This window comes from Lissotriton helveticus, chromosome 1_1 (genome assembly GCF_964261635.1).
Source record: "Lissotriton helveticus chromosome 1_1, aLisHel1.1, whole genome shotgun sequence".
NCBI lineage: Eukaryota > Metazoa > Chordata > Amphibia > Caudata > Salamandridae > Lissotriton > Lissotriton helveticus.
In genome coordinates this window covers 644,657,275-644,677,893 of record NC_136057.1, presented here as the reverse complement: position 1 = coordinate 644,677,893, position 20,619 = coordinate 644,657,275, and the positions used below count along the sequence as shown (strand labels likewise).

At 43.5% G+C, this 20,619-nt stretch overlaps 1 protein-coding gene across 1 annotated transcript in view; it reads left to right on the top strand.

Annotated features, from left to right (window-relative positions):
- SEMA3C (semaphorin 3C) overlaps positions 1 to 20,320 on the top strand; it is a 740,455-nt gene extending 720,135 nt beyond the window's left edge. Inside the window, exons 17-18 of the mRNA XM_078674175.1 lie at positions 5,569 to 5,699; positions 18,759 to 20,320. Coding sequence (XP_078530301.1) covers positions 5,569 to 5,699; positions 18,759 to 19,169 — 542 coding nt within the window. The 3' untranslated portion in view covers positions 19,170 to 20,320. The remainder of the gene's footprint in view (positions 1 to 5,568; positions 5,700 to 18,758) is intronic.
- Positions 20,321 to 20,619: the final 299 nt, after the last annotated feature.

The window sequence follows — 20,619 nt, the reverse complement described above, 5'->3', positions numbered from 1 at the left end:
AAAAAACTTAGGAGAGAATTCTGAGGCCAGTAGAATGAGCATTAAGGCCAAAAACAAGAATCAGACACTAAAGCCAGTGTGAGGAATGAGCACAGAGTTAGGGATGAAGTATAAAGGCTAGATACGGAGAAGGCATGCTAAAATCAGAGTTCGAAATGATACACAAATACCAGAGTTTTTGTTGAGCAATTTCCCACTGCGCAGTGCGGAGAGTATAAGTTACACAGTGGTCATTTGGAAGGAAACTACCAAGGAATCAGTACATGATCAAAGAGGTCAAACAGGGAAGGTATTAAAGAATCCACATATATAAATGATGCATGAGGACCAGCAGGGAAGGTGAGTGGGAAACTGGGAGTGGGGAAAAAATCTAAATGATAAGGTTGTATGATAGAGGCACGACTGAATAAACCATGCCTGCCTCTACCATGCAGCCTAAACCACAAATGCGCCTTAACCACGCATTCCTTTACCGTGCATGCCTTTACCACGTAATTTTGTGGTAAAGGCATGAATGGTAAAGGGGTATGCGTGGCTAAGGTCACAACCTCCCTTCCCCCGCCTTAAGCTACAAACTCTCCCCCCACTCCCCTCCCTGCCCTGAGGTCCAAATACCCCTAGCCCTCCCAGCCACCATGCTGTCCCTAACCCTTAAACACTACCTTAACCCCCTCCTGCCCCTTTTTTATATATAGTTGCCCCTACCCCAGCCCTATAATCTACCCTGTCCTCTCCTAAGCCTAAAAACGACCCCAACTACCCATTTTCCTCCCCTGCCCTGAAGCCTAATACCATATCCCCTAATTACAAAAGCTACCCCGACCCTCCCAAGCCCTAAAAACTATCCCTGACCACCCAGCCCTGAACACTACCCCGACACCCCAGCCCTGAAATCTAGCTCCATACCCCCAGCCCTGAAAACTAGCCCCAAACCTCCCAGCCCAGAAAACTACCTGACCCCCAATCACAGAAAACTACCCAGATCCACCCCAGCGCAGAAAATACCCGACCCACCCCCAGCCCACAAAACTAACCCAAGCCCCAGCCCAGAAAATTACCCCTGACCCCAAGCCTAGAAAACTACTCCCGACCTACCCCCAGTCCACAAAACTACCACAACCCACCCCAGACCACAAAACTACCCCTGACCCCAGCCCACAAAACTACTCCCGATCTAGCCCAGAAAACTACCCCTAGCCCCCAGCCCAGAAAACTAACCTGACCCCAGCCCAAAAATCTACCCCGACCCCCCTGGCCCAGAAAATTTTCCCCGACCCCTCAGCCCAGAAAACTACAGTCCAGCCCCACTTGCCTCACTGTGGATCTATTCCTGCAAGATCTTCCTGCTTCCGTCACCTGCAGCCAGCAGCTAGACCGCGCATTGCATTATTAAAGTATATGCGTGGTTAAGGCATATGCATGGTTAACACAAGCATGGTTTAGCTTGCTGAGTCTGAACTCTCGTGGTTAACACCACTGTGTTCCGACTGTTTCCTAATGATAAGTGTCCAATAAATATCTCTGCCCTGGTGGAAACAAATCCACAAGGTGGATGGGGGTTAGCTGAAACCCTGTATATTAGGAAAATATAGCGGGGAATAAAAAAAAACATTCAGGCATGCATGCTGTACAGTGGTGGCTGGTTCCATAACTCCTAAAAAATGAGGACTCAAAAATCAAAAACTTAAAAGTGACCACAATGCAAGTGTCACTAGAATCACTAAAGTCAGCAAGCAACAACAAGCTGGTAGGCATGGGGAGCCAAATAAGCCATGGATCAGTGGTGGGACCTATTGGAGGTTGGCGGTGGTCTTCTGGCAATGTGGACATGACCCTTTGCTTTGGTGCTTTGGGCACTCTATTCTTTTTCTCTTTTCTTTCCTCCAATCTTTAACATTTCACAACTTTCATGGGTTGCAATAAATAAACATTTCTTCTTATAAAGAAAACTGAGTACTCAACAAGAAAAGTCAAAGAAGGTAATGGGCAAGAAAACCCTAAAGCGATGAAGAGTCATGGGGTGAAACACACTGCTAATTGAAAGTTTTTTTCTGGAGATTCTTCAAGATTAGATCCAGCTAAATCACCATTGACTGTTGCTCCCTGAGCTGCCAAGTGTACCCGGATACCATTAGGAATATAATGCAGGCCAAAGGTGAAGGAAAGGTAATGAGGTTACATATGCAAGAAATTCCCACTGGCTGGGCAGGTGGTGCTGAGATAGTTAAAAGGTGAGGAATCCCCCAAACTAGGGTATCATAATCAGTTCCCAACAACAGCAACCAGCTTAAATATCCTAAGATACCAGCCTATTGGTGAACAACCCCCTGCCACAAACCAAGACAGGTGCTGAGATGCTGCAGTCTGCTGGGAACTGACTGGTCTATACATGATTTGTGATGAAACCTTTCTGAAGAGGCATAAACTTACAGTTAAGCTGCAAGAAAAGGACAAGGAACACAAGTGTAAGAAGATCATGAAAGGGCATGGACTCTACCACCGTTGTGCATCACTGGCTTGAGGGAAGAAGAGCTCTCCTCAGAGCCATGAGACAGCACACCCCTGCTACGAATAACCAAATGAGCATGCTGTTATGCCACGCCAAACCTCAACAGCACTGCAAGAGCATCTGGAGTACTAGTGATGCAGGTAGGGGCAGCTTTATCCAAGTATGTTAGAACTGTGGCATTCTCCTGCTATCGACCTCCGTCCTGCAGCATCTTCACTGCTGACTCTGTCCACCCCTCATTGTAGATTACAGAATGCTCTTGTGTTGCAAACCTCCCCCTATATGCTGTTCTGCAACCTCTGGCAGGATATAAGCACAGAATACTGAGAAAAGCACAGGATTCTGGGAAGAAAAAGGGTCAGTTTAAATACACGTTATCATGTGAATTACATCCATTACTGAATCATAGCATGTTACTATATTGTGTTGCTTTGCACTCAGAAGAACATCAAAATATTTTAAGGTTCAAAAGTTCGCTTTCCAGTTTCCTGCTCTGGGTCAGTAGAAAGTTCAGACAGTTTTATTTGGCTGCTGTGGTGATTGACCCATTGTACTTTGGTGATCCATTTATGTCAGTTCAAATGTGTGATGCTAGCTGCTTGTAGCATTAAAATGGCTTTTCATAACACTGCAGATCTGAAAAATAGAGTATCAGGCAGAGAAAAAGTAAGAGTAATTGAGAAAGAATTAGAGAAGTTGAGACGTCCGTGAAAGTGATAGAGGAAGAGGAAAGAGGGGCGTAAAAGACTTAGGCTGCCTTAAAAGCCTAACTTATCACAAAAACATCATCAAGTGAGCAATATAAAAGTATTTTTCATTCCAACTTCAAACCTAAGATGTTATAAACCCTCAGTTGCAAAATCAGTGCTCAAAATGAGTTTCCAAAAGAGTTTGGCTCTATGCCCTTGCTTAACCAGATATGCAAATTCTAAACGTAATCACAAAACGGTTCTAAGAACCCAAGCATGAGATTAAACTATGAACTAGCTTGAACAACTATTTATCCACTTTATATGACCTTTGGAGCAAACGTTGTGTATCTTTTTGTCTTCCTTTCCAACTTTCATTTTCTTAAAGGCGAGAAGATAATGATACGTACACTATCACAATGATCTTACCCGGTAAATAAAGCTTACACTTGGACTACAATCGACAGTGAACTCCAACCTCTACTTACTGAGTTGTTCCGGTTCCACAAAGCGCTAGTACTCAATCTGCAGGGAGCCAAGCTGAGTTTCTGTAGTTGAGATCAGCATGCCACCTCTGCATTTCTTTTTTCTGCGTTGCCAGTACTGTGTTGGCCTTTTGTGACTTTGCTGTCTTTAATTGCTCTCTGAGCCCACACCATTCACCTATATTGGCATCAAAGTATCCACAATTAAATGTCGTAACTAGCACCATAGTCCTCTAAAAATTACGGGGCCAATTCACAGAACTAATCTGAGACAAAATCTTAAACTTACTACTTATGGTATTCACAGAAATCACTTAGGACTCCTAACTTTACGTCCACACTCAGGTCGGAATTTCCAGAGCCGAAATCCCGTACTTGTGCCAAAAATTCCACTTCTGGGCCGGAATACCCGCATTCTGGCTGATTGAGCATTTTCCTCAATGCTAATCACCTGTCCAAGTGCCTACCTTCCCCACCATGCATCAGATGAAGTCAATTAACACCAGAATGTGGGTATTCTGGCCTGGAGGCAGAGATTCCGTCCCAAGTGTGAAAATTCCGACACAAGTGCAGGACTTCCGCTCCTGGTGCGGAAATTGCGCTCCGGGTATGAACATTCCGGCCCGAATGCGGTCGTAAAGTTAGGAGTTGTAAGTGATTTCTGTGAATACCAAAAATCGTAAGTGCCTTCTGTGAATACCAGAAGTAGTAAGTTTAGGATTTTGTCTCAGATTTGCTCTGTGAATCAGCCCCTACCTCCTTGACATAACTCTCTTGTTAGGTTCATGTACTCTCCTCAAGGTCTTTGCGTTCCTTCACCAAAGATCTCATGGTCTCTCTGTACCTGCACATTATTTCAGCTTGGGTTAGATCGCCATCTTGCATTGCAGGACTTGGCCTTTCGTACTCATGCACTTTGCTGGGGTTTTGAAAGCATTTACTATTGAATGTTGAACATTAATGCATTGCCATCTGATTCTTGGTTATGTAGCTGCTTATATTTAGACAAACAGTTTTCAGAGTCACGGATGGTTTATGAAGTGTGTATATTTGCACCTATACCATGTAATTCATTTTTGACTGATAAGAATGTTTTGTCTCGAAAGTGCTGTACTTTAACCTCCTGACTCATTGCCATGTAATCTACTCTTGTTATGATTTAGGCCGCATTATTTTAACAAATAGGAATTTCTCAACAAACCCTACAACTCAGTCACATTTTCCACAGCAGTTTTTTAGTGTTTCCTTTGACGCACTGTGTTGGAAACTATCAGTTACACTGAGCAATGGAAGTTTGCAGTGAACTGTTAAATTGAGAAATACCACTTCATTCTGCAGAATTCCAGATTCCTTCTCAAGACTGTCTTTTGGGTTTCATGTCCAACATTCTAATTACCATGTATATGAACTAATGCCAGACCTTTTTATTCCACAAAAGTGTCCATATTTTTCTCTGAACACTCTTCTGGAGTCACCTTTGTCTGACAGTTTTTAATGTGCAGCCGCATTCAATTATAATAAATGGTTGCAAGTTATTAATTATATAAATACAAATTTGCAAGGTAGTTCCCACGTTATCTCTGCAAACTAACACTTTTTGTGTAACGAGACTGAATGGCAAGTCGTTTCCTCTTTTATGTGTTGCACCTTAGTATGAACATAACCTTGCCAGAGTGGGGCTTTGTTCAATTACAAAGGGGCCGCTGTTTTCAGAACTTGTACATGCCTGGGCCGCGAGCCGAGCTGGAGATTAGGGCTCAGGCGCGCGCTCACTCGCTATTGCAAACCAACTCAGTATCCTTGGCGAGCTCAGACATCACTGACTTCTGGTAACAATGACACGTAACTCCTGTACATTATTGAACACAGCTTCCTTATTTCCCAGCGTACAGAAACACAGAAGAGAGCTCCCAGTTTGGAGTGAAAAATAACACCACCTTCCTGGAATGCAGCGCCAAGTCCCCGCAGGCGACCGTCAAGTGGCTGCTGCAGAAGGACAAAGATCGGCGGAAAGAGGTAACAGCAGTGAGTTTTTGAAGGTTTTATACTTCAAGCAATGGCGTTTTACTGTAAGAAAGGTCTGTGGGGTTCGAGTTACTGCGCTGCAGCATCGTAAACCAAACGTAGACGACTTTTATATTCAGCTTTTCAGTTTGACTTTTTATTGGGGTCAATAGTATGAAGGGATTGGATTGAATAACCACTGAATAACCTTTGAGAGCAGATGTGTACGAGTGCTAGACAGACAACCGCGTAGGATGCGACTTAGGAGAGTGGTCTTCAGTCATTGTAAATTTGTCACTTATATTTATATTTTTGTTTGTACATCCTGTGCTTGTTGCGATTGATATTGTGTTCCTTTTGCCTGCGTTGTTTTGATTCTATGGCATGCTATTTTTCGCCAGGAAGTTCTTTAGTCATTGTAAAATGTGTCATATATATTCATATTTTTGCTTGTACAGTCTGTGCTTTCTGTGCTTGAGATTGTGTGACTTATGCCTGCGTCGCTTTGATTCTATGGCATGCTTTTTAGGTCTCGCCTGTCGATGCGCATGCGCATCGAGCTTGCGAGACTATTGGGGCTTAAACAGTCTTTAACCAACGTGCAAGGAATCGTGGCGATTCCTTGCAGTGCCCGTGAAATTCAAGCTTAATGCGCATGTGCATTGAGCTTAAAAGCGCGTGCACATGCCCCCAGCCGCCTGCTTGCATGTATTTTCCCTCAGCCGCACTCCTCCCACACCCCCGCTCCGCCCCCTCCCCTGCCTGCCGTGTCGCGTTTCTTCAGTTCCCTTAGCCGCACTCCAGGCCCCTGCTGCTTTCACACCCTCATGCCGCTCTCCCCGCTCCGCCCCCTCCCCTGCCCGCCGTGTCGCATTTCTCCTCCCCCTCCCCACAGCAATGCCCTCCGTCTTGTTTTACCTGTTTCTTCTTTTCTCTATCTGTCCCGCGTCCCTTTCTCTCTTTGCCTCGCAGCGTCTTTTTTTTTGCTTTTGATGCCCGTATGTTTCTTTACAGTATCTCAAGCATGCCAAAAGTTCTTTTGATTTAAACATAAAAAACGACCATGTCTAGAACTCGAAAGAGCAAGAGATTAGTGCCTTTCGTTTTTAAACTCTGATTTCCTCAAACAAACATGAGCCCGCGTCCTTTTCTCTCTTTGCCTCGCAGCGTCTTTTTTTTGCTTCTGATGCCCGTATTTTTGTGCAGGCAACCGAGGGGTTCATTCATGGCTGGCCGGTGGCCGGCCGTACTTTCAGTTTCCTGCTTCTCCAGCTCCTTCCTCTCTGCTGGAAACAGACAAAAGGCGCCAGTGGTGCACAACATAGACGGAGCCATCCGGCTTAATGATTGCTTTGGAATTCCATGTGTTAACAGTAAACAGACCAGAGGCGCCAGGAGAGCACAAGCCACACAGAGTTGCACCCCCACCTCCCCCTCTCGCCTTAGTCAAACGAGGTGTTTGTAACCAAGGCTGCGTCTTCTTTGGTGCGTTTATAATGTACATGGGATGTTTGGGTTCATGCTGGGTAGCGCTGCAGCCATTGACTCTCCCCCAGCCCTACCCTCCTTTGGCTTCTATAACGCACTGTTGTAGTACTGTTAAGGTGGGCTAAAATACAGGCACTTTCTTCTAAACTAAACATATGTTTGTCGTAATCTCTTTGTTTTAAAGTGCAAACAATGTTTTAAAATGCTGCCGCTATTAGTTACACGAGGTGTTTGTAACCGAGGACGCTTCTCCACATGATCGCCTGCCTCTCGCACACATGTGAGTGCGTTTCAACTATGTTTTATTAGTACCGTGCTGTGTGTTGGCTTTTTCATATGTTGTCATGGGTCTATATTTTTATAATAATGGCAGCGCTTTAGGCAACGCCACCTGCAGATAATTACCCGGACGTCTGCTGAGGCAATCAGCAGCGCTGCTCTCGAAGAATAACACGGGGGTCCATAGCAGTGCCACGCGACCGGTCCGGCGCGCTCTCCTCCCTGCTACCGGGGGCCAAGACAGGCAGGGATATCCTTAAATTGCACAGCCAACGAAACTCCAGGGCAAATGTGGTAAGGGGATAAACAAGGGCACGGCGAAAACATGGCAACAGTCACCGCATGCAAAACTCGATTGCTGTTTAATTTCCTACCCCACCACCATACAAGCATACAACCACTCACACATACAACCACTCACACATACAACCACTCACACATACAACCACTCACACATACAACCACTCACACATACAACCACCCACACATACAACCACCCACACATACAACCACCCACACAACCACCCACACAACAACCACTCACACATACAACCACTCAAACAACTACACACACAACCGCACACACAAACACACACATCTGTCGCACACACATCTCACACACGCAACGCCACTCACACACGCAACGCCACTCACACACGCAATGCCACTCACACACGCAACGCCACTCACACACGCAACGCCACTCACACACGCAACGCCACTCACACACGCAACGCCACTCACACACGCAACGCCACTCACACACGCCACTCATCCACGCAACACCACTCATCCACGCAACGCCACTCATCCACGCAACGCCACTCATCCACGCAACGCCACTCATCCACGCAACGCCACTCATCCACGCAACGCCACTCATCCACGCAACGCCACTCATCCATTTGAAAAACGAAAAATGTCAAACTCTTCTATTGCGAGACCTATTGCATTTTCAATGCTTGTTTTGTTTGTTCCATTCCTGTAACAGTTCTATAATGTAACGTAACTGGTTCTATTGTACAGTGCTCTGACACCTTCGGGTAAAGTCCGCGCTTTATAAAAATGCATTCAATAAAATAAAATAAATAAAATAAAATAGAAAGCACCCCCTCCTCCCCTTCCCGAGGGTGCTCAAGTATGAATTTAACTCGACTAGTCTATTCCAGCCTGCGGTTTGTTGCACACTCCCTGCTTTTAGATCTCCCTCTCTAAAATAATTATGACAGATTGCAGTCTGGGATTCTGCTTGAGATCTGAACCGGCCACTTCCTGTGTCTTCTCCTCATCCCCATCCCACCTGCCCAGAGCAGTCGGCCTCACCCCTGATTCATGACGCTCAGCCACGCCTCTCCGGTTAATTCAGGGACAGGACAAGGGCCGCGCTTCCCTTCTTTCAGCTGATTGCAAACATCTGCCGTCCCGATGCGTCCTGATTAACATGGCGAGGCCACGCTGAGATCACATGTGCTGGACGCAGCTAATGAAGACCTGTTTTTGGCCGTGTTTTTGTTGTTCATCATGTGTGTGTTCTAGGACATTACTAAGACTTCATTTGATGAAATGCCTCTGGTCCATGATGTGTTCCTCTTTTGGGAGAATATCCAGGTTTTAGTACATTCAAAAGTTTAAGAAAAGACTCAAGGTTAGCACGTGAGATAAAAGCGCACCTTCACAAAGCACGAGACTGCAATGGGTCACGAACAGGAACATGTCTGCGGTCCAAACTCGAATGAGAGATGTGAAAAGCTGGAGGGGAAAATACTTTGAAGAGCGCACTTTTCAGGATGTGCATCTGTTTTCTGACAAGTACTTCCAGTTCAAGTCCACCAGAAAACTTGGCATGAAAATGTTGCATTTGGAAAGAAGACTGAAAGGAGTACTTACTGTTTCTACAGAGCCACTGATTACTAGCTACTTATGTATATTGCAAGACTTGTTCCATCATGCCAACATCACACCAATATTTACAGAAACACGTTCTTGGGGTGACTTGGAGTTTGATGGATATTTGCATCCACCATGAAATGGCAGATGCTCTGTTCTGTAGACTCAAAATTGCCGCTCCCTGTTTAGAAGTGAAGGAACCAGTCAGCCAGATCCACCAATAGAATCCCTTGACATGGAAGTCGATCCATCATGGAGCTGCCAGATCATAGTGGCGGTCACCCTGCACTTTGTAGCATGGGGTGGTCACCTGCTTGACGTTTGTTGTCCCTACCCAGGACTGCAATGTGAGAAATGGCAGTCCCAGACCGTGAACCAACACAATGATCTCAATGTGCAGGAAAAAGCATTCCCTGTTCCTTGGGGACGTTTTTTTTAATAATACTGCAAGAACAAAGTCCCACTTTGGGAGTTTGTTCTTGCAGGACAACCTACTTATGTTGCGAAGCACATGACACATAGTGACCAATCAGCCAAGCATGGACTGCTCCAGTACGGCAGCTCCAGCGACAGCTGCACTTAAGGCCCACAGATCCACATGTGACAGGCAGGGTTCTCTAAATATGTCAGACAGCCCTCGTCCAGGGGAATAGAGGTGAAGTCAACATAGGCCTGGTGAGCTGACAGACCACCTGCCCTTGTCTAAATTACTCCCTTGTCATCTTTCTGAAATCATAGCTGGTCTCAGTTCTAACCCAAGTAGGTTTGGCAACTTCAAGAAACATTGTCTCCAATCAATGGAAGATATAGATGACTGAACTGGGTAATCTATGTGTCACCAAAGAGCACTTGCTTTGAAAAGTAGGCATTTTTGCCACAAGATGGCAAAGTGACAAAGCTAAACTCAACATCTGCATATTTGTCAATAAAGAAGTGAGCAATGGCTACTACCACAGTATTACCATGAGCACACTTACCAAGGAAAATGTAAAAGCATGAAAAGTCACACAGAGGGTTTGCAATCTTAGAAAAGAGGCAAGGAGATCTGTAGGAGAGAGCAAGGGTGCAAAACTAAAAATCAAATAACAACACACCTGCAGCAAAGCAGACCCTAATGGGAATATCATTGTGATCAGTACAATATAATAGCACACTCAGATGTGGACTATCATATGAACTGTCTAACCCCACCCTTCATCATTCCCAGCATAGAAATAGACCCAGCAACCCAGAACACTAGAAATATTGCGATTATGTAGATTGAAAAATACAAGAAACACCTGTATATATTGATTGCTGGCTTCATAATTTTGATAGCACAAACTGTGGCGCATGTTCTCAGCATCTGAATCTTATGGTGAGCACTGAAACCTGGCTCATCTCGCTGATCAGGACTGCCAGCACAGATTCTAGTTCATATAGATCAGTTTTGTGACTGTCTTCTCATACTAGAATCTTACCTACAAAGAACAGCACAAGTGAAGCCATGAGCACTGAACTGACACCTCTGTTTGTAGACTGCCACTGTGCGATTAGCTCCCTGCTGATAGTAAGAAGAGAAACGTTTAGCATTTCTGAACCACCTATTTTAAAGATTTAGAACTGCGTCTTGCTGTGTAAATCATATGACCATGTACACATATGATGGTGTATGTCACAATTCCATATACCACACAAAATGGGCAAGGCAGGACAGGCGCCTTTAATTACAAAATCAGCTTTCCAATGTACATCCCTAAAGAAATAAAGTACTGTTAGTTTTGGATAGGTAACATGTAAACTTCACCAAGGTGGGGAACATACCTTTCCTTTTTGGGAAAACATGCATGATGATAAAACACCAACACAAATTCAACACAAAACAGTACGGTATTACATAACACCCATGCACTTGTCACTGAGCTTTGCTGGACACACTGTAGTTTCTTTAGAATTATCTATCAGACTATTATATACGGAATTAACATCTTACTAAGGATCAGATGTACACATAACGTGCCACAAAATAACGGTCACAAACTGCCACCCGTATTTTTGCAACCAGGAAATAAAGTTTGCAAACTGACCTGGTTATTCCGAGGTGGTTTGTAAGGTTCTAAACATCGTGGGAGGCAAATTGAACTATCTCATGAATATTAATGTGGTAGGTCACAAGCTGTGACTCACCAGGATTGGATGCCATCAAACGGATGGTGATGTAAAGAAATTGGGGGTGCATTTAAAAAGACAAGCTATTTTTTGGGGAGAGTTTGCAGTGGTGCCATGTGCCACTGCTTATTCTCCAACAATATTTTCTTTATTTACAAAGGAGAAGGGTGCCAAGAGGGCGCCTTACTTCTTGTAAATGTCCAGGCACCTTCTTCTTGGTCTTGGTAACATTTTAACTTTTTGTTATTGGACCACAAAACATTGATGCATCGCATACCGATTCGGTATGTGGAAGGGATGCTTATTCGGAGATACCGAATCTTTATGTATTCTCTATTCTATTTTAAACATTTCAAAAGTATTTCTGACTTCTTAAACAAGATTACTACATCTACAAAAGCATTTTTACAGTCGCCAATACCCAATTGAAGTATTTGTGACATTAAAAATGCTTAACACACCCGGGCTGTGCGGCCCCCAAGGAATCGGTGGCTCACTTGTTCTTTGCCTGCCCTGCTTACAAAGGGGCACGGAAATTTTGGTTGAAACCTGTCTGCAGGGAAATGGGGCTGAGGTGCCACAGCCAGGCACTACGTGTCCTTTCTACAGATTCCTCATCTGCCAGTATGATCTGTGGGGTGGCTAAGTTTTTAGGAAGTGCGTGGTTGACACGTTCCCGGTTACTTAAACTACAAACTGAAGATACTACTAGCTGAGGACGATTTGTCCATGCTTTTATTGTATTTTATAATCTTTTATTGGGATGAAATGTTTATGTATGTGCATTCTTTTATGGTGAAAATTGCTTAACACACCTGGCTCTTAATATCGTTTACAAAAATACTGTGCCACTGTGTGTAAACCTTATACTATTAACTCTAAAATAGTTCTATTTTTATAAATGATATTTCGGACACAATATACATGTCACATGATATTCTTGCAAGTATAGTCTTGAACCACACTCCTGTTGATGAACGTTTGCTCTGTGTAATGAAGAAGTACCATAGAAAAGGAAAGTCAAATTACAGGCCAAGTTAGCACCCTTCATGGTCTGGAAATATACGCCTTAAACATCCTAAAAAATGTACACAATATTCCCAAGGAGAGAGGAGTGGTAAATTTTCAAATTAGCAACTAGTAACATTCAACATCACTGAAGGCTGTCAGAAGTGCCCTTTCAATGGCTCAGTGAGATCACTGATCTGGGTAAACAATGCCTAAGAAAGAAATAGAAACAGCTAGCCCTTGGGAGGCATCCCATGTTCAATGTGACATTTAGAAAGGCCTGATGTCTAGTCTATTCCAGAGTTTGATAGTTATACTCCAAACCTGTGCCACTGGATTGATGAGCAAAGCAGGCGTCTAAATTCCTGACTAACATCATGGAGAAACGGCCCTACCATCCAATCTAAACAAAATTTGGAAATGTATAATCTCGTGGAAAGCCACTGATATTTATGCATGTGGACTTTTTTAATATCAGAATCTAAAGATAGATCCAAGCTTTCACAGTGAGTAATTTAAATGTACCTAAACATAAGGATTGCCAAAGTCACTACGTGATATAAGGATCGGGTTCAGCAGAGGTTGGAAGAGGAAGACAAAAGGCTGCAGTTAATGACGTGTGGGACAAAAAGAAGCAGTATAGCTGGTGAATAGAACATGTGTTTTAAAGGCAAAGAAGGCAGGCCTATTCATAGAAACTTGCCATGGACATCATTTTCACAACAAGTGGTTCCTAATTTAGGGGAAGTTTTTTCAAAATATGCTCACATCAGCCATGCTTGTGGTATAGGAAGGCCTGCTAAGGAGTGATACGTCTTCTGGGTGAAGGTGTAAAAACGGGCTTGAATTTGTGAATACAGCCACTATGCACCAGAAAGCAGTATCTACAAAGTGGAGAAGTAATTACATTTGAATAGTTAACTTATGTTAACAGATACGCTGCTGAAAATGAAACATTCGATTTTGCTAGAGGGACATGTCTTAGTATTTAGCTGAACATGCAATATAATGTTTGAAGACCATGAAAGCACTACATGTAGTGACTGTTTATTTGAAGAAACTCATACCAAAGCCACAAAACAGCCTTCAGCTGTTATAAGATGAGTGAGGAAAAAGGCAAGTGAAACCCAAGACGAGGTTCTGGAATCTAGGAATTAGACAACGTAGGAACACTTATTTCAATAAGCATTTTTTTCTGCTGTGTAATCTCAGCTTCTATTACGCACAAGGTTATCATCTTAGGTTGCCCCGTGAAAATACATTAATGTGTAAAATGTAATTCTCAGTAAAATAAGAAATAATTTGGTGTTAAACGGAGTATTTTTCTTTTTTAAATTTTGGACATCAATCGAGTTTTTTGTAAATTGTCGTGACAGGAAGGTCCTTGCATGGGGAAGGACGTGCACCACTGCCATAATTGCCAAACTGTACTGTCCCTAAGGCTTATTTTTGTTTTCTAAGGCAAACACGGATCATACGTGTGCACCATGACATAGGCCTGTCTCACGGATTGCGGCATTGCTGGACTGAGAGGGATGCCCATAGTGGTGAAAGGGTACTGCCTTTAATAGGAGTTAAGCAGCATGAACATAGTGATGGCAGCCATGTAGTGATCAGTAGGCGTGAATAGGTTCTTTTTACCTGTGTCACTGGATTGAGGCCTACATGATTCTTCATTTAAAGTTACACTGCGGTGTGCTGAGCTCACCCTTAGCATATATTGGTTTGGTGTGTAGTGGTGTACGGTGCATGTGTGGTGTACATGTGCTGGATGTATGCATGCCTGTGAATAGTACAAAACAGGGCTAATACAGTACTGTGCAGTGTATCTATGTTATATGCATGTGCTGGGTGTATGTGTGCTTGTGAATGGAACAATACAGGGTTAATGCAATACTGTGCAATGCGTGTATATTATATCCATGTGCTGGGTGCATGTGTGCCTGTGAGTGGTACAATCCATGAATGATGTAATGCTATGCAGTGCTTGTATGGTAAACACATGTGCTGGCTGTATTTGTGCCTGTGAATGGTACAGTACATGGCATTCTCTGGGTTCCATTTTGGGAGACCCAGTACAGCATGGTAAAACATGAGGAGGTAGAGGAATCCCCCAAGACAGATGTGTGTTGCTGCATTCCTATAAGCTGGGTGCAGTGGCATAACATTGGCCCCGCAGGCCCTGCAGTGCCGGGGCCCTCAAGCTCAACAAGCCTCCCTCTGACACTGTTCATGGGATGCAATCCCCTGGCATAAGAGCTTCTGACTGGTTCTGGAGCAAAGGAGGCCCCCTCCATGTAATTTGCAGGGGGCCTCTGAAGTTTCATTATGCCACTGGCTGGTTGAGACACACTGGAGAAGGGAGATCCAGGCTCACTAGGCACCATTCAAAGGGTGCTCTTCGATTTAGAGTGAGATCACAAAGAAGTGGCCTGGGCACATCTTGGGATGATAAGAGAATCAAAATTAACCTTTTGATACACATTTCACTGTGGCTGACATTCACTTGAAAACTCTAGCCACTCCTGTGGAAGTGTTGTGGGGCTATCAGCTTTGGAGTCACCCCTGGTGTGACAGACTTCTTTTTGGAGGAAGAGAGGATACAGAAGTGGGCACTCAACAGAGACCTCAAACATAAATGTCAAAGACACATACTCTGAACAAATTAGGTATCTGGGATGTACTATAAGAAGGGGAGCTTGAGACTTGAACAATTGGAAACTTCACATAGCAAGTCAGGCGGTGAGAGGAGGAGCGGCTCTGCAAGACTTCTGCCTGTAACCAGGACTAGGGGCCAACACCTGCTATTCTCCCAGCTGGGTGACGGGCCATCACACACGGCTTCCCTAGTCACCTGCCCTGGAGCATCATTGCCTGTCTGCATACCAAGACCACTGTGCTCTGTCAGGAAGATGAGAGGGTTGGAAGGAGTGAGGTCCAGTGGGGAATACTGTTGAGTGGACTCCCTTAGTGAGGTGTGAGGAGACGGCTGCTGGACCGATCTAGTCAATGCCCGATTGCAGAAAAAAGTTTCAGACCCTCATATGCCAAAGGAGTGCCACCGTAAAGAGAGCCGTGAGGGGCCACCATGAAGTGAGCTTTGACCATCAATGTTCCTAACGGGTCATTGCCCATGTGCAGTGAATGACTGGCGACCGGGTATGCCAGGATGGGCCCGTGGACACTTTGTCATGCTGAGTGGGCTATAGCCCTTGTGCGACGATGAGCTGGTGATTACATAGAGGAAAAATACAATAATTATTTTTCCATAAAAGTAAGTATTTGGATGGAGAATAATTTATTGCTGCTGCTGCACATATGTTGAATTGTGAGCCTGTGGTTACCTCATGTATCTACCCCTCCCCCGAGGGAACCCTGGACTGCTTGCACCACTGTGTTACTGACAGTCAAATGCTGAAGCAGTCCTTGGCCCAGTTGCTCAGAATCTCAGATTCTTCAAACAACTGTTATTAATGTCTTATTCATGAGTTCTGCATTCTAACAACCTGCAGGGAATATCAATCATGTACCTTCCCACTGCAATTCACTCTTAGTAAGTTTCTGACTTCTTCTGCAGGGATGGCATGGAACTGACTAACGTAGTGCATGCTATGCTGGCTAACATGTAGGGCAGCAACAAAGACCCTCAACTTCTGTCTGTCTTGGGAATGTTCATATACAGTGCCGCAGTTGTGGTTCAGGGTCTTCATTTTTGTTTCTACAGTATGCCTCCAGGTTTTATTTGGCCTCCCTCTCTTCTAATTTCCTTCTGGGATTCAGTGCTGAGCTTTTCTTGTGATGTAGCCTTGTTCTCTTCTGATCTTGTGTCTTATCCATCTACAACTTATTCTGATGATAGTGTCCATGTTCTCTTGCTTGGACTGCAAAGCAGTTCCTGGTTGGAGATGGTTTGTTTCCAGAATCTGTGCAATATTCTTCTCAGATTACTGGTGTAGAAGGCTGATTGTTAGGTGATGTTGCTGTTCATCATTTGCCAGCATTCTGATCCACGAAAGCTTGTAGACAGAGTGCAGCTCTGGTAAAACCCAGCGTGTTGTTGGTGCTGTACTGAGATGACCTCCACACATTGTTCAGTAACCTGAAGACATTGCTGGCCTTGTTCAGTCTGCTCTTAATATCACTGCCTGCCCCTCCATCATGTCTGATAGTACTTCCTAGGTAGGTGAACCTTTCAACCATGGCTATGTCCTCTCCATCCACCTTCAGTGGTGAAGGGTTTAGGATGTTGAGTAGCATGACTTCTGATTTGTTTGTGTCGCTCTTCAGAGCCAATTGCTGTGCATAGATGTTGAGGTGAGACACCTTTTCCTGCATATGTTGATGTGTGTGAGAGTGAGACTAGGTCATCCGCATAGTCAGGGTCATCCACAGTAGAGAATAAGGTCCATCTGATGTCTCTGGCTTGGTCTTCTGTTGTGTGTCATATCTCCCAGTTGATGACTATGTTGAAGAGCAGCGCTGACATTACGCATCCCTGTCTGATACTCATCTTGACTTTGAAGCTATGCTCCTTATCTCCCACCATGCAGGTAAAATTATCGTAGAAGCTCATGATGAGGAGAACCTCTGCTGTGCTATGTCATAGGCTCTCAGTATGTGCTTGTCAAGGTGGATATTGTCAGACAAACTACCAGAGGGTGAGCACAGGATAATTTAGGGTGTGTATCTGACTTACCCTGACTAGGATTGTGGCTCCTGCTGAAGGACCTTGGTTTTTTCTTTCAAATTTCTAATATTTATAAAAAAGCAGAGTTTTCATGAACAAAGGGTAAATTCATAAAGCCACCCTAGACTTGAAGTATTCATTTATAGAACACAGATTTCAGCAGGAGGGGCAAGGTCTGCTCAACTATATTGGTTGAGTATGATTTGATGTGATATGAACATCAAAGAAAACAGGAGAGTTCTTTAGGGGCTAGGCAAATTATATTGGATTAATTTCTGGTTTGGAGTACTTTCCGGATTTAAGTCAGGGGGATTTTAGGTTTGTAAAAATGTAGTTTTTTTGTCTGATCAAGAAGCTGCTTTTGAAATCATTGACACCTATTTCCACTACCTCCTCTTTTTGAGTTGATGTCACTCAGTGAATACTACATGATAATTGGCCAATTGCACCTGGTCCAACTCTTACCAGCAAGTACTCACTGAAGGCTTCTAGAATTTTAATCCAACGTTAAACCTTTCAGTTGCTTTCTATTTTGAAATGCTGCAATTCAAGACTTTCTTCTGACTATCAGAGTGGTCAACACACTATACTTGCTTACTTCGCAATACAGCTCCTAAGACAAGCACTAATACTCAACAGAAGAACTAGCCAAGGTTCCCAACTCACACCACCAGAATTCAAAAAGAACTGCTACAGCTTAATGCTCCGAAACACTAGGATCATATTCATGTAGACCTTTGATACGTTGACTTACATCGTTGCTATCAATTACAGATTTGGGCTCAGATTTACTAAGAATGAAGGCAGTGCAACACAGCAAGACAGCTTACTGTGCTGTGTCAAAAGGAGAGAGCAGGAATGTGCCATAAGCAGTAACATATGATGCATTCCTGCTCTCTCTCTGCATTGGCACACTTGTGGCTGCCAAGCGCCAAGGCAGGCAACCTTGCACCATGGTGTAAGGGTGCCCGAGTTTGAGTTACAGGTAGGATTGTTTTGGTGCAGAAAACAATCCTCAGAGGCATTAGCCTCTTTCTGCAGCACACTTGGAAAGATGAAATAACAAGGAGAAATAAAGATGTGTCTCCTCTTTATGCTTCAACTTGGAAGACGTAGCATTTTGATGCATTCCCAGGTTTACTAGTATTAATAAATCTGGCAATGTGCCAAAATCCATGGGTTGATGCATGGAAACACCCAGACTCCTCCCCCGAAATGCCTTCCCAAAACAGAGTAACGCAAGGCAGTGACTTGCACTGCCGTGCACTGCCTTGACCTACTCCAGATTTACTAAGCCATGCAGAGCCACGCAAGGTGTGGTACTACACAGTTGTTTGTCTAAAATACTCAATGCAAACAATGCCAGATTAATCAACTTCTGTGATTTATTTGTTATGTACCAATCAAAACCAGAAATAATTTGTGATGTGAGAGATCCAGATATATTGAATGTTTTTAATTTTTAATCCACTCCCCGTAGAGATTGTAAGTCGAATTGCAGCTGTTTTGCTACAGTATGGTGCTGTTGTTGATCACCATTTCACCAATATTATTTGTCTTATGTTGTTCTTTAGGTAAAGCTGAATGAACGAATAATAGCAACTGACCAAGGCCTCCTGATCCGCTCTGTCCAGGATGCTGACCAAGGACTATACCACTGCATTGCCACAGAGAACAGTTTCAAGCAAACTCTAGCAAAGATCAACTTGAAAGTGCTGAACCCGGAACTGGTGGCCTACATGACGGACAAGTCGCACTGGTCCTGGGCCAGCTCGCTTAGTGGGCTGCAATTCCACCTAAAGGATGTGATTGGAGGTTTCAGCCACTCTGAAATGCAGCTGATCAATCAGTACTGCAAAGAAAGCAGACAGCGGACTCGTCATGAATCAGACACCCAGAGAACTAAAGTGGACTATGGCAAACTGAAGGCTCTTATCAACAGCAGAAAGAGTAGAAACAGAAGGAATCAGTTTGCTGGATCGTAAATTTTGATTTTGTGCATCAGAACCATTTGGTGCACTTGCACAGACATTTACTTTGTCCTCTGAGAAAAGACTTTCCTAATCTTAAAGTAAAGCAAATCTGAGAAATCATCAGTCTCATAGTTGCATGTATTTGTAAAAATAACCACTGATTAGGTGTTAGTTCATAAGGCCTTCTCATAAATGGTTCATCAAATCTATATACCAATGTCTCCAAGGGTTTTCATCAAATGGAATATCAGTGACTCCATGCTGAGGCCTAGGATCAAGGCTGACCCTATGGATAGGATCGAGGCTGACCCTATGGATAGGTAGATTTTGGACTGCCTGCCCTGGGTAATTGTGTGGAGTTATTGATGTACTATTCAATGTATAAGTTATACAACATTTAGAAATGTGTATGTTACATTCTTGAATAGGTCTAAGCATGTGTAGTGTGTCTATGTGTCTGGTAAGCTGTTCTTGGTGGGATGAAGAGAATGCTTAATTAAGTGAAAAACAAAAGGTTTGGAGGAAAACTATGATAATGAATTATTTCTTTCAAGCAGTGCAGTAGAAACCCAGACTAAGAATTAAGGGGCATATAATCAAGGACCGGTGTTAAAATGATCGCAGTTTTATCGACAAGAAACTGCTGATAAAACGGCGATAATGGGCATGATAATACGCCCTTGTTAATTCCCATAGAAGCCCATGTTAACACCAAAATATGGGTTTCTATGGGAATTAACAAGGGGGTATTATCAAGCCCATTATCGCCGTTTTATCGGCAGTTTCCTGCCGATAAAACGGCGATAATTTTAACACAGGTCCTTGATAATATGCCCCTAAGTGTATATATTCATGTATGCTGTATATATTTACTGGCTAAAGATAGGAAACAGGTTTCTAATTAGTTAGTTGGAAAATAAATATTTATTGACTCTGGAGCAATATTCCTACACCAAACATCCCTAGACGGTCGCCTATTGTTATCAGACAAACAGCGTAACGTCTACTTTAAAAATAGTGTTGTGGCCCTATATTTATTATAGCATCAATGCAACTCAATGATCTATTTGTGATCTAATGGCAGGAACGATGTTACGAAATGTTCACATATATCCAGCAGTAGATATCTAATTTAGATATCATATCTTTACAGCAGAAAAAAATACAGAAAATCATAGCAGAGATGCTTCATTAAAAGATGACAAATAGAGTACCATTCATTCCTCCACTTCCTAAATAGAGATACTTCGTTCCTATACAAACTAATGGTTTTGCTAAATAATTGAGATGCATTATAAAATCTGCGTTAGGGCACATGGCCTAATTCATGAAGGCAACTTACACTTTTTAGTAATTTATACTTTTGTGTAAGTTAGCTGTATTTTGGCTGTTCACAAAAATTGTAATTTACTGCAAAAGTGTAACTTGCCTGTCTCCACCAGATAAAAGGGCATGGGGATAA